The sequence below is a fragment of the Chiloscyllium punctatum genome, chromosome 15 (assembly GCF_047496795.1).
Source record: "Chiloscyllium punctatum isolate Juve2018m chromosome 15, sChiPun1.3, whole genome shotgun sequence".
Lineage (NCBI taxonomy): Eukaryota > Metazoa > Chordata > Chondrichthyes > Orectolobiformes > Hemiscylliidae > Chiloscyllium > Chiloscyllium punctatum.
In genome coordinates, this window is record NC_092753.1 from 5,063,168 (window position 1) to 5,078,544 (window position 15,377).

Consider the following 15,377-nt stretch of genomic DNA (forward strand, 5'->3'; position numbering starts at 1 on the left):
GCCTGTAGGAGTCGAATGAGGTGGTGGACATGAGGTAGTGGGGCGGGGGGGGGACTGCAGGAGGGCAGTTCTTATAACTGGGAGCTCCACAGCGGACATTGCAGTTTATGACCCCACTCGTGAGTCCCGACTACCTCTCCCCACACCCGAAAATTGCAAGAACCAACTCCAAAGACCAGAGCCCACACTACCTCTGAAGTCTGTTTATTTTTTAAAAATTCAACATCACCTTGAGGGCTCTTCAAAACATCAATTCCGCTTTTCTCCCCAAAACAAAAATTCAGCATTGACCACTTTTAAAGATACCTTTCAACATTTTCTGTGTAAAACTGTTTAGACCAATCAATATGATGCTCCAGGGCCTTCCTGTCATAATGGCTGAACAGCGTCAACTGTGAGCGTTTCGGAATTAGTTACTTCTATTAAATCTGACCAGTACTGGTCTTACTCGTGGTTCCTATAGATAAGAAAAACAAACTGGCACTTCAGAAAAACAACACAGCCTACCCCAAAACTACATGGTTGTGTGACAGTTGGGAGTTGATTTCCAAACCCGAAAATTTGGGCTTCGTGATTTGAAAAACCATTCATCGGTTTTGACAGTAATTCTTTACCACTCCACTTGGGATAACATTACCTGAAAATTGGCAATTCTATTCAGAGAGCACACAATGTGTGCTGGTGGAACAGTTGCTGAAGATGGGCAATGCAGGTGCAGCAGGCAGTGAGGTGAGCTAATGGCATGCTGGCCTTCATAGCAAGAGGATTTGAGTATCAAAGTAAGGGTGTCTTGCTGCAGTTATACAGGGCCTTGGTGAGGCCATTCCCTGAGTACTGTATGCAGTTTTGGTCTCCTGTCTGAGGAAGAAAATTCTTGTTATTGAGGGAGTCCAGCGAAGGTTCACTAGACTGATTCCCAGGATGGCAGGACTGACGAATGAGGAAAGACTGCATTGACTAACCTAACCCTCACCCTTGTTCTCACTGGAATTTAGAGGAGATGATGGGGTTGGGGAGGCGGGGGGAAATCATTGAAACGTATTAAGTCCTGATGGGATTGGACAGGCTAAATATGGGAAGTCACTCACTCATGTTGGGGAAGTCCAGAACACAGTCTATGAATAAGGGGTAAGCCATTCGGGACTGAGAGGAAGAACAGTTTCTTCACTCAGAGTTGTGAACCTGCGGAATTTTCCCCCACCCACAGGAAGCTGTTAGAGCCAGTTTATTACACATATTCAAGAAGGAGCTACACATGGCCTTTGCTGCTCAAGGGATCAAGGAGTATGAGGAGAAGGTGGGAGTGGGGATACTGAGATTAGCCGTGATTGTATTGAATGGTGGTGCAGGCTTGAGGGGCCCGAATGGTCTACTTCTGCACCTACCTTCGATGTTTCTATTACACCTCACCTCAGGGGATGGATGTCGATGCCGGGTGACATAAGTGTCTGTGTTCCCCCCTTGCCATCATCCTTTACTGTCGTGCTGTGGAAAATAAACCCCTCCTTTTTTGAGGACCAGGCTGTGTGTGTGTGCAAAGAGTGAGCTACCTACATGAATTACGCTTCTTGTAGAAGGTGCTACCACCAGGATGAAATGTTAATCCAAGACTGATCGCTCTCTCATGAAAGGGACACAAAATCCTGTGGCACTATTTCAAACAAATGTTTTCCCCAGTCTGGTGGTCATTGTGTGTCCCTCAGATGGTATCAGCGAAAGCAGATGATCTGGTCATCATTACATTGTGCACAGTAAATTCCCAGAAACAAACTGGTTTTCCTATTTTTCCACTTGGCAACAGTCACTGCACAAAAGAGGCAAATTACATAGAACATAGAACGTTACAGCGCAGTACAGGGCCTTTGGCCCTCATTGTTGCACTGGCCTATGAACATAATCTGATGCCCATCTAACCTACACCATTACATTATTATTCATATGTATGTCCAATGCCCATTTAAATGCCCTTAATGTTGGCAAGTCTACTACTGTTGCAGGCAGGTTTTTCTACGTCCCTACTACTGAGTAAAGAAACTACCCCTGATATCTGTCCTAAATCTATCTCCCCCCAAGTTAAAGCTACGTCCCTTCGTGTTAGCCTTCACCATCTGAGGAAAAAGGCCCTCACTGTCCACCCTATCTAATCCTCTGATTATCTTATACATCTCGATTAAGTCACCTCTCAACCTTCTTCTCTCCAACGAAAACAGTCTCAGTTCCCTCAGCCTTTCCTTGTAAGACCTTCCCTTCATACCAGGCAACATCCTAGTAAATCTCTTCTGAACCTTTTCCAAAGCTTCTACATCCTTCCTATAATGCGGTGACCAGATCTGTACGCAATACTCCAGGTACAAACTTACCAGTGTCTTGTACAGCTGGAGCAATAAACGCCAACACACCACATGCCTTCTTAACAACCCCCAATTGATGGCACAATACTTTAGGATACTCGGAGGTCATGGAAAGATGCTATGTAAATGCTAAAGTCTTACTCTGTCAACAACAGAGAAAACGTCTTCATATCTTCAAATTACCGCAAAAGGTCTGTTTTCATGAGGAAACTAGTTTGAGACCACCCTCCCCCCCCACCCCCACCTAGGAACAAGAAAATGAGTCTCTATCCAAACTTGATTAATCGCAGGAACAATCTTTCAAAAACACCAGTTAACAGAGTTACAATATTGCATAATGCCATTGCTGGACACTTTCCAATACGAAGCCTGTCTGAGATCCTGGCTCCTTGAAACCATGTGCTGGACCTTTGATTGAAACCCAGGAGAGTGCTTTCAAGCAACTGCATTCTCAGACACTCAGACGACACTGATTACAATACCTCCTTCCCTGTCAGGTTGGAAGCAATTAACTATTGCATGTTTACAGCTCCCTGAAAGCTTGCTCTGGAATTCTGCAACTTCACTGGCATTCCATTTAGATTGGACACAGGACACGTGCGGAATCACGCAGTTTCAGCTCCTTCCACTCACCCTAATGTTGTTGCTTAGCCCAACAGCACAACCAGGAGTACAATCTTGGAGCACAGCACACACGTAGATTTCAGCCGGTGGATGGTTCGGTTGTATTTCATAGAGCCATAGAGATTCAAAATTTGGGAGAAGATTTGTAGCTTGGGTGCTTGTTGTTGTGGCTCTGTTCGCCGAGCTGGGAATTTGTCTTGCAAACGTTTCGTCCCCTGTCTAGGTGACCTCCTCAGTGCTTGGGAGCCTCCTGTGAAGCGCTTCTGTGCTGTTTCCTCCGGCATTTGTAGTGGCCTGTCTCTGCCTGACAAATTCCCAGCTCGGCGAACAGAACCACAACAGTCATAGAGATGTACAGCATGCCGGCCAGCTATCCCAACCCAATCTAGTCCCACCTGCCAGCACCCGGCCCATATCCCTCTAATCCCTTCCTATTCATATACCCATCCAAATGCCTTTTAAATGCTGTAATTGTACCAGCCTCCACCACTTCCTCTGGCAGCTCATTCCATACACGTACCACCCTCTGTATGAAAAAGTTACCCCTTAGGTCTCTTTTATATCTGTCCCCTCTCACCCTAAACCTATGCCCTCTAGTTCTGGGTTTCACTCGGCATTCGATCAGAACTCTCACAAACACTTATTTTGGACGGGGAGGCAATCTGGGAACCCCTGACTCGTGTATTGACCATTTGCCTAACTCTCCCGCGGCCCCCATCCAGTCCTGCATTCAGCCAAGTACAGTTTCTAAAGTGGCCAGGCCGGTTGTACCTTGAGTGGAGTCCTCCATGGTCCACGTAGCTTTTCTAAATGTAGTCAGCACCCTCACAACAAGCCAATCTTCACTGGGGCCTCAAACAAGCACTGGGCCCCCTGACTTCAAAAATCAGCAAACCACTTTAAGAATAGGGCACAAAGCAAGCTTTGCGCTCACAGTAAGGATATGTCTCCTGGAGGATTTGAAGACCTCTCAATAACTATTTTCGAGCACTGAACGTCTTATTTACAGGCCTCAATGTGTACGGCCTGTCTATTCAACACAATTGAGATTTGAGCACTCATATTGAGAAGCTCCTCAAAGAAAAAACTGGCCACCCAAATCTCTAGGCCTGGGAGTCTTCCTTCTGATTTTCCTGTGTCCAATCTAAATGGAATGCCAGTGAAATTGCAGAATTCCAGAGCAGGCTCTCTGGGAGCTGTAAACATGCAATAGTTAATTGCTTCCAACTTGACATTAAATGACATCAGTGGATATGATCTAATAAATGCAGTCCCCTGTGACTGCTCAATGCCTAAACACCAGGTTTCAGACAGGCTTATACCTCCAGGTGTGGGAGGGTCTGGTGAATGGCTGATGTTTGGGATCCTCGATGGAGAAGATCTTCGATGCTCGAGCAAAGCCGTAGGATTAGTCTATAGACAGCCACAAACTTCCAGAGGAGGAGATGCATCCACAGGCCACCACAACTTAACAGGAGAGTCGCAGCGTGCAGTCCCAATCTCAATATCTGGAGCAGGACGCAGCAATAGGTATGGAGCACAGTCACTCCAGCTCCTATCACCATCAACTGTAAAGAACAATGCAAAGGGAGAGAGAGCACACACAAGATCGAGATGGCGAGAGATAGTGGGCGGCACGGTGGCACAGTGGTTAGCACTGCTGCCTCACAGCGCCAGAGACCCGGGTTCAATTCCTGCCTCAGGCGACTCTCTGTGTGGAGTTTGCACATTCTCCCCATGTCTGCGTGGGTTTCCTCCGGGTGCTCCGGTTTCCTCCCACAATCCAAAAATGTGTAGGTCAGGTGAATTGGCCATTGCTAAATTGCCCGTAGTGTTAGGTGAAGGGGTAAATGTAGGAGAATGGGTCTGGGTGGGTTAAGCTTCAGCGGGTCGGTGTGGACTTGTTGGGCTGAAGGGCCTGTTTCCACACTGTAAGTAATCTAATCTAAAAAAAATAGCAAGCACACGTGCGCGCGCGAGAGAGAGAGAGAGAGAGATAAGATGAGAAAGCACCAAGGTGGGGGTGGCCTGGCACCCCACTATAAAGACCCATTTATTCCCACTCTCTATTTGTTGCCTGTCAACCAATTCTCAGAACATGTCAGTATCTGACCCCCAGTCCCACATACTTTAATTTCGCCCACTAATCTCTTAAATTCCAAAAATGCTTTGGATAATGTAAGAATCCCACATCCACTGGTTCTCCCTTATCTATTTTACGAGCAACATCCTCAAAAATCTCTAGAAGAGTAATTAGACATGATTTGCATACCTGAAAACCATGCTGACGCTGCGTAATTCCATTAATGCTTTTGAAATGTCCTGCTAACACATCTTTTATGAGATTACAAACTTTTCACCCCAATGCAGAGGAACCTCAATTATCCGGCATTCAATTATCTGAATATCAGATTATCTGGCAAGATCGCAAGGTCCCAATGCTCGGCTAAACTATGTTGTCCGGCATTTGATTATCCGGAATTCAATTAACCAAGCAAAATACTGCCTGCCCGTGTCCTTCGGAAAATCGAGGTTCCTCTGTACTAATGTTCAGCTGCCCAGTCTGGAGTTTTTCTCCTCCCTTTATTAAACAGCGGGGTTACATTTGCCATGTTCCGAACTTTAACAATGACTCCAGAGTCTATAAAATTTTGGAAGATGCCACCCAATATTTCCAAGGCCACTTCCTTTCATACTCTGGGATGTAGATTATCAAGGCCTCCAGATCTGTCAGCCTTTCATCTATTAATTTCTCTAGTACTGTTATATTTTAATCAATACAGATTTTTCTTTGGTTCTTCCTTCTCAATAGACCTTTGGCTCCCTAATATTTCTGGAAAGTTATTTGGGTCCTTTTTTTTTATTATGACAGACCAAATGTGCGTTTAATTTTTCGCCCATTTCTTTGTACCCCATTATAGGAAGTGTTGCTGAACAAAATGACCTTGGAGTGCAAGTTCATAGCACCTTGAAAGTGGAGTCACAGGGAGATAGGATAGTGAAGATGGCGTTTGGTATGCTTCCCTTTATTGGTCAGAGTATTGAGTACAGGAGTTGGGAGGTCATGTTGCGGCTGTACAGGACATTGGTTAGGCCACTGTTGGAATATTGCATGCAATTCTGGTCTCCTTCCTATCGGAAAGATGTTGCGAAACTTGAAAGGGTTCAGAAAAGATTTACAAGGATGTTGCCAGGGTTGGAGGATTTGAGCTATAGGGAGAGGCTGAACAGGCTGGGGCTGTTTTGCCTGCAGCGTCGGGGGCTGAGGGGTGGCCTTATAAGAGGTTTATAAAATTGAGGGGCATGGATAGGATAAATAGACAAAGTCTTTTCCCTGGGGTCAGGGAGTCCAGAACTAGAGGGTATAGCTTTAGGGTGAGAGGGGAAAGATATAAAAGAGACCCAAGGGGCAACTTTTTCACAAAGAGGGTGGTACGTGTATGGAATGAGCTGCCAGAATATGTGGTGGAGACTGGTACAATTGCAGCATTTAAGAGGCATTTGGATGGATATAGGATTAGGAAGGGTTTGGAGGGATATGGGCCGGGTGCTGGCAGGTGGGACTAGATTGGGTTGGGATATCTGGTCGGCATGGATGGGTTGGACCGAAGGGTCTGTTTTCGTGCTGAACATCTCTATGACACTATAACTCTATAATATCTTCTATTTCTGACTGTAAGCAACCTACACTTGCCTTCACTAATCTTTTCCTTAACATGTATTTATGGAAGCTTTTACAGTCAGTTTTTATGTTCCTTACAAGTTTACTCTCATTTTCTATTTTCCTCCTCTTTGATCAGTCTTTTTGTCCTCTTTTGCCGAATCCTAACCTACTCCCAATCCTCAGGCTTGCTGCTTTAACTGGCAACTAGATATACCTAGATATGGCCTCATGCTATGCCTTAATTTCTCTTGTAAGCCAATATTGAGCCACCTTTCCTGTTTTATTTTTGTGCCAGATAGAAAGGAATAATTGTTTTAATCCAGGCACATGTTCTTTCAATATTAGCCTTTGCCGAGCCACTGCCCACACCTCTAGTAAGGGTCTCCAATCAATCACTGCCAACTGACAATTCATACACTCCTAGTTCCCTTTATTTCGATGCACCCAAGTATTTCATCCTCTATCATAAATGAACAATTCTATCATTTATGATCTCTCTTCCCCACTGGACTCCACACAAAAAAAAACTATTAATTAATCCTTTCTCGTTGCACAAAACGCAGTCTAGGATTAGCTGCAGTCTAGTTGATTCTCTTGGTCTGGAGAAAATGATGTACACACTGGAGGAAATCCTCCTCCACAGCATTAATGGTAAAACTAGACAGGAAGAGAAAAGAGAGAAGGTGAGAATGAGAAATGAAAATTTTAGAACCAGCAATAACAGAAAAGAAGAAAAAAAAATCAAATCAATAAAGGCTGGGAGATTTGGTGGAAAGCATGAAGTGGAACGAGAGTTCAAATGTAGCATAGATCAGTCCAAAAAAGACAGTAATTGTAACGGAGAGATGTGCATCAAAACAGGATGAGAACTACTCTCTCTTCAATTACTCATCAATAAAAACTAGAGAAAGTAAACAAGTCTACAAAATACTGTGGGGAGATAACTTTCCTTCAATTATCTCACAATGGGAGTAATAGATTTGTCAATGGAATGCTAACTGTGGGTGTGTGAGAGAGAGAGAGAGAGAGAGAGACCGCTGCATCGACAGTCAGTGACCCTTTTATAAAAAGCACTTGGCACAGTCACAGTGACAAGAATCCACAGTGCTGCAGGAGGTTGAATTTTCATGCGACTTCTTTCTGTTACATACTCTATGGCTCACATATAGCATGAAGGCACCAATAGCATAACACGTCAGTAAACAGTAAAATATACATCGGTTCAAACTGGAAACAAATTCTTCATTCAACGCAATTCAGGAGGTAAATTATGGAAAATTTCACATTTACTCAAAGCACGCTTTGGGAGGAGCTGATCAAGTTGCTCACAACACTGAGCAAGTCAGCTGATAACTGTGGAACACTGCACCAGAAAGGCCAAGCTAATGGCAAACAACAGAGACTATTCTTTCCCACGGCCAGTTTCCTGCTCTCCTCTCCGGAAGTTGCTAACTTGTGCTGCATACAGTTCCAATCTCACTTCGAACACTTCACCCAACAAGCCATGGCTTACATGGGTGGCAAGGTTCATACTCCTGTGCTTGGACTCAATCACAAGGAGTACTTTCAGGGGACAACTGGAGAATGATTATGAACGAGATTTTCCCATTCCCCATCAACGCAACACGAAAGCTAATCAAAATGGCTGCCCCCAACGAACTAAAGTCCAGCACAGCACTTCCTGTGATCTATGGATCAGCAGCACACTTTTACCTTGCAAAGCCACTGGTTGTAAACTATTCTTTCGCTGCTCCAAGAATGAATAGTCATCTTCCAAATGGAAGGCTAAAGATCGTGAAATTACTTTTAAAATTTTCTGTATGAATGCATATTTGTGTCATATATTGCAAAGTCCCTCAGGGTTTCCTGATGTCTTATCAGTTACATGGTGAGCAAAAACTTATAATTAGCAAGACTGATCAGCCAAAAGCCTATATACATATAAAATCAAAACATTTGGCTCTGAAGCTTGCATTTACAGTACTGCTTTAGTAAAATATAACAGCTCAAGCCAATCAGAGGTGTGTGGTCAAACAAATTTTGGCATCCAACCAGGCAAGGAGATCTTAGGGGAGAGGTCTGTTTTAGGGAGCATTGCAAAACAGAAAACAGAAGTAGTATTTGGACAGAGTTCCACATCAACCTCTCCAGTGCTGTAGGATTCAACGGGACATTTTTCTGCATTTTCTCAGCCTCAACATTCTTAAGAAGCAGCATTGCGTCCATACCCATCTGCATCCAAAGTTTATTCTCGGTGTCCACCTGGTACAGAGCTGAGGCCATTCCTTACCCACATAACTGACCCATATATTCCACTCCCTCCAGGGGAGAGCCTGGGTTCCCATGCACTCCACCAGCATGCCTACTAACTGGCTCTTCAACTTCAACCTACACCCCCAGATGATGCAGCTCAGAGACAAATCGCAAGGATTCCCAGCCAAGAGACTCAAACCTCCTTTTCCAAACATTCACCCAAAAGTTATCCCCAACTTTGACAGTGAATATCTCCCAGATAGAATAATTTAGAAGAATGGGTTGGGGAGAATCTCAGAAACATACAAAATCCTGATGGGACTGGACAGGCTAGATGTGGGAAGAATGTTCCCGATGTTGGGGAAGTCCAGAACTAGGGATCACAGTCTAACATGAAGGAGTAAGCCATTCAGGACTGACAGCGGAAGAATTTCTTCACTCAAGAGTTGCGAACCTATGGAATTCTCTCCCACAGGAAGCTGTTGGGGCCAGCTCATTGAATATATTCAAGAGGGAGCTGAACCTGGCCCTTGCAGCTAAAGGGATCAAGGTGTGTGGAGAGGAAATGGGAATAGGGATACAGAAACTCCATGATCAGCCATGATCATATTGACTAGTGATGCACGCTTGAAGGGCCGAATGACCTACTCCTGCACCTATTTTCTCCGAATCTATAGTGCATTAGACTTCACAAATCACAGGCCTTAACATTTTTTTTAAACTGTTAGTTAGTATGAATTATAAATATGCTAGAATCTTATAGCATGGAGGGAAGCCAGTTAAACTTATTCCCAGATTTAGACTCTCTGAAAGAATTATCCACTTGCTCACCATAATGTTACTAAAAGGTTTTTCCCTTTCAAATATATATTAATTTCCCTTTCAAAACTGAATCTATTTTTTATCACTTTTTAAGGCTGGACATTACTGATGATGACAACTCAAGTGTGGAAAGAAAAACATTTCCTCTTCGATCCCAGTACTCATCAATGTTCTCAAATCGGTGTCCTCTGGTCACAGATCCTCTTGTCAATAGGAACAATTTCTCCTCATTTATTATCTGTCAAAACCTTTCATAATTTTGAACAACTTAATTCAATCCTCTCTGCTCAAAAGAGATCAATCACAACATCTCCATATAATCAAAACCCCTCATCTTCTGCCAAGGTCTCGTATATTCACAGTTAAATGTAAATATTTTCATAAATTTTAAGAGTTTGCAATAGCTACTTTCAGTTCGACATTTCAAAAAATTTAATCGCATTTCTCATTATACATAATATGACAATTCAGATTTAGATATTTGGATTTACAGCTGCACAAAATGACAACTACATGAATTGTATTTGTATCATATACTGTACATTGCCCACGTTTTTCATGTTGATCTAATCTATTTCTAATTATATAACACACACCAAGAGCAGATGAGACAGATTTATTTATGTAACTGTGATGTGCAAGAACAAATCTGTCTTTATTTATCATGCTGTAGTGAATCAGAAGCATGCTAATAATTTAATTTCTCCTTTTAATTTTTAATCCTTAAAGTATTCAAGACACAGCCAACAAAATACCCAGTAAGAATCAGAGTCTGACGAGGCTCCTTTATGCTTAGAATGAACTGTTAAATACTACAACATGTAATATTAACAGATGAACTTTATATATGCTGTACACTTTAAAACATTGTCACTTCAAGAATCACGGAAAATCAGATCAAGAATTAAGTAATGTAGTCTCCCATACTGGGTGTTTTGATCACCAGTGGATATGCTTATAAACACCCGACATGTGGAAACTTCCACAATTTTGCCTTTGAAGAACATTAGGTTCAGCATATTTAGAAAAATGCAATTGTTTCTCAAATACATCCGTAACTGTCAAATATAAATAATTTTTAAAAATCAGCTTTCACATTGAGGTGAATAAGAGGAACACTTTGCTCCCAGAGTTCAGATTGTAACTTTTCCCATATTTCACTCTTATTTTCATGTCTAAAAGAAAAAAAGTGAATTTGCTTTTAAAAAGAAGTTTTCATAACCTCAGGACATTTCAAAGCACTTGAGAGCCAGTGAAGTACTTTGAGAGTTGGGTCACCACTGTAATGTAGGAAATGTAGCAACCAATTTACACACAGCAAGTTCTCATGAACAGCAATGAATAAGTACCCAAGGGAAAAAAGTGAGAAGCAGATAATATTAAACATATCGACTAATTAAGATTATTCAATAGAATTCATGACAAGTCAAGCAATTTTCAAAAAATAAGTCAAAAGTAAACTATGACAACAAGGGCTACACTTCAAAAGTACTTCGATAGTTCTGGAGCATTCTGGGACATCCTGAGGTCAGGAAAGGCAAATAAACTTTTAAAGACTACATCTCCTGGACTATAAAAATGCCAACAGGCTAGCACTATAAAACTCTGATATGAAAACAAGTCGGTTGGAGATTTGCCACGCTGAAAGTATTCAAATGTACATTAAACAATTTGTACACCATGTTCATAATTCCAGCTCTTCGAAACAAATAGTTTTTTTCAGCTTTGGAATAAATGCCATCTGAAAGATAGCAGGATAGCTCCACACGTCCATCATGGCCTGTTTATCGTGGGATATCTCCACATAACCTCCACTTTACTCCTCCCCCTTACAACCAAGAATAAGCAACTGAGAATTTAATCTTTTTAAAAGATACAAAAATGGAGACACAGATAAGCTAAGAATGTGTCTGATGTACACTGACCCATATGCCTAAAGTGAATATTCCAATTGCATTACCATCAGTCTGAACAGCAGGAAAAAAAAACGAGAGGGAAAACACACACAAAAAATTAAATAGCAGGATGTGGATGTGGAATTTCCTCTATTTGGGTGGGTACAGGGGAAAGGGGAGGGGGCAGTTCTAACAATAGGCAACGCTGGGAGAACAAAAATCGCACAATCTGACAACCATCCCCAACACGGTGGACAGCAAAACAGTTCAAGTTCAAACATCCTTCAAATGAAAAGACTTTGCCCCAAAAGAACTGGAAATCTGCCTGGTGTGGGGGAAAAGAAACATAAGAGTTAGCGAAGGAAGTTGAAAAAGCTGCCACATCTCAGAATATTTGGGGGGGGGGAGGAGGAATTAATCAGGGGAGTGTTTGGGGAAAGTAAGGGAGGGCGAAGAGTGGCCGAGTGACAGGCAACCTCGGGAGTTGCCTGCCTTTCTGTCAAGGGGAGAGGGAGCTGCAGTTCCCCCCCCACCTCCCTCCAAGAGACACATTGTTGCAGCGAGAGGGGGAAGAGCTACAATGTAACCACTTTCTGTAACCACTTTCGGGGGTTACATTGACTCACTGCGGGGGGGAGTTAGTGCGGCTCAGTGAACCGACAGGGACAAAATAACCAACAGCAGAAAGAAAAGCAGAAGAGAGCCAAGCAAGCGCCTCTCTGTGTGTGTGTGTGTGTGTACCTGTCCCGCGGGTCGATCCAGCTCGTCTGCCGGGTGTTGTGGTCGATGTAGAAGACCCTGCCGTCGAAATCGCGCGCCTCCTCCCAGCCATTGGGCAGCGGCAGCTCTCCGCTCGACCTCCTCCTCGGCATCGCTCGGTGCTCACTGCCCTAGCACATTCCCCCGAAAGAGCGGCTCCGATGCCTCCCAGAGCGGCCGCTTCCACTCTCATTGCTCCCTTCCCCCCTAGCTCCACTCGTCCATGTTGCGTCGCTGTTGACCCGGGATCGCTGCCTTATTCCATATGGGGGATGGCTATTTGCATAAAACTTTTTCCCCCCCCCCCCCCCCCCCCTTCTGTCTCTCTCTGAGGTGATCACTTATTCATATCTCCCGGCCCCAAGTCTCTCTGCACTTTTCCAAACCAAAGAACAGAATTCAGAAAGAGGGAACTCCTTTCTTTCTCCCCACTGTGTTCTCTCTCTCTCTGACTGATGCAGGATTGACTTTGCAAAAGCTGTGTCTGGAATGTGTCCTGCCTGGAAAGAAACTCCCAGCCCCAGTGCCAGTTGGAACAGGAAAGCTCGGAATATAAGTCATCTGGCGCTGCTGCTTCGTTTTGTTGTTAGAAACGAAAACGTAACTGCTTCGAAAATGCTGCCTGTCGCTTCATTTTGGGAGGCTTGCGGCTGCCGAACTGGTTTTCCCGTTCCAAGTTGACTCTTCGGTGCACTCAGTCCAAGTGCAGCACTGTCAGAGCCAGCTGTCTCCCGGCCCTGGTTTATAAAATCGAATCCCTGCAGTGTGAGTGCAGGCCCTTCAGCCCATCGAGTCCGCGGCGCCCCTCCAAAGAGCATCCCATCCAGACCCACCCTAACCCTTTAACGGCATTCCCCATGGCTAACCAACCTAACCTGCACATCCATGGACACTATGGGGCAATTTAGCGTGGCCAGTCCTCCTAACCTGCAGGTCTTTGGACTGTGGAAGGAAACCCACACAGACACATGGAGGATACGCAAACCCCACCCAGACTGTCACCCGAGGCTGGAATCCAACCGGGTCCCCAGCATTGTGAAGCAGCATTGGTAACCACTGAGTCATCGAATCTCTCAGGTGGTTAATATCATTTTGAAGAAGAACAGGGGTGTTACCATCCCACCCCAACGTGTTCATGGTCAATATTTAGCCTTAGCCTCTCACAAACACAAAAGTGGATGACATTTATGGTATTGTTGCTTGTGGGAGCTTGCTGTGCAACTCAACTTGCTCAAACACAGCCCCTGCTCCATCTTTGACATCCTTGTACCAATGTACTATATCACATCAGCACAGCCTCTTCTGTACTCCCATAGATTCAACAGCTCAGACTTGGGTCTCTCTGGAAGTCAACGGGTTTAACCATTCATGGCCAAGTCTGACTCAACCACTTAATGGTCCATCAGGTTCTGCTCTCCTCTGTCAAAACTTCTCACAATTTCCAAGATCCTGGATGCAAAACTAATCCAAAGCTTCTTTTTGTGATATACCATCTTCTTAAACTCCTCTCCATATTTCCAACAGCAAGTACAAGGGTATCATGGACTTCCATGCCACAACAATTGAGGTCATCCATTCAGCTGCCTTTGCCTTCCTTTTTGTAGCCCCCACCCCCACGACCAATCTTCCCCAAAGGTTCTCTTTGCCCAAGACCTGAACTTGTATTTCCCTTTACTTTCTTTCACATCTCCCATTATACTCTCTTTGAGCTCATCTGTCCTCCTAATCCTATTCCCAGCAAACTATCTAACTTGCTTTCCTGGCCCACATGTTGGCTGATTTTGATAAAATGTTCCCACTTCTCAGATGCTCTCTCCCTTTCCTTTGAGGTTGCTGTAATCACTCCCCTCCTCAAAAAGATCAATGACCCCTCCATCATTGACGTTCAGCCTCCCTTTCTTGCCTGAGATCTTTGAGTATGGTGTCACTTTCCAATTGAGTGGACTCCATTTTATCCATTTAATCCCACCCTGAGAATCAGTTGAAAAGGCTTCTTCCCTTTCTCCACTCCCACCCATTTACTGCATTCTTGTCTATGCTGCCCCATAAAGTCTAGCTCTGCCTTTCTTTTGTTCCTCACCTGCATGCTGATCCTCAATAACCCTCACTCAAAACTGCTGCATCAAGTTGCAGATAGGCTAATGGCACCTACCAATACCTCCTGACCATTCCACTCTATCTGGTTTTGGCACACTACTTCCAACATCCAGTGAGCACACATTTCCTCCAACTATATATTGGGAAGACAAAGACCACTGCCCTTTGTCCTGTTATAAACTCTGTTCCTTAGCCATTATTTCCATCCATCTCTTTGGTGACTACCTGTTGTCAAAGCAAGCTTTTCATGACCTTCGGTTCTTATTTGAACCCAAGATGAATTTTCAACTATCTATCTGCTCCGTGAGCAAGAGCACCTACCTCCTCAGCATTCCACCCACGATCTGCTGAAACACAAGGCTTTGTTCCCTCCAGCTGGGAATAATCCAATGGTCTTCGAGTCCAGCCTTTCGTCATGCACCCTATGTAAGCCTGAGTTCACCAAAGGGAGATGCTGCCCATCCAGTAACTGATGCCAAGACCATCATCCCTGTGCTCAACAACCTCAAATGGACCCTGGATCATTTCAAAATTTTGATCCTTGACTTGAATTCATTTATATGGTACACTAGTTGCACACTCTCTTCCACCAACACACAGACACGCACACACCACCTGCTCTACAACCCTCTGGGAACTCCATGGGGCAGTCAACTCTATTCTCATACACATTGGCGTTACAGGGAAAATACAGGAAAGTGGATGTGAGGAATGTCAGATCAGCCATGATCCTATTGAATGGAAGAGCATGTTCAAGGGGCCAAATAGCCCACTCCCATTCCTATTTCCTATGGTCTTATTCCTGACTTTAATCACTCCATGGTCAGTCGGAATGCTTTCAACTATCTAGGCCATAAATTCCTAAATATTTCTATTTTTCCACCACATACTCCTCCTTTACAATGTTCTTTA

The 15,377-nt window shown here is 44.0% G+C and overlaps 2 protein-coding genes across 2 annotated transcripts in view; one reads left to right on the top strand and one right to left on the bottom strand.

Moving 5' to 3' along the window:
• The window catches only part of wwc3 (WWC family member 3), a 193,974-nt gene extending 181,309 nt beyond the window's left edge, over positions 1–12,665 (bottom strand). Inside the window, exon 1 of the mRNA XM_072584498.1 lies at positions 12,351–12,665. Coding sequence (XP_072440599.1) covers positions 12,351–12,481 — 131 coding nt within the window. The 5' untranslated portion in view covers positions 12,482–12,665. The remainder of the gene's footprint in view (positions 1–12,350) is intronic.
• Positions 1–15,377, top strand: part of LOC140485995 (putative claudin-24) — an 81,310-nt gene that overhangs the window by 32,788 nt on the left and 33,145 nt on the right. The gene's annotated exons all lie outside the window — the stretch shown is intronic.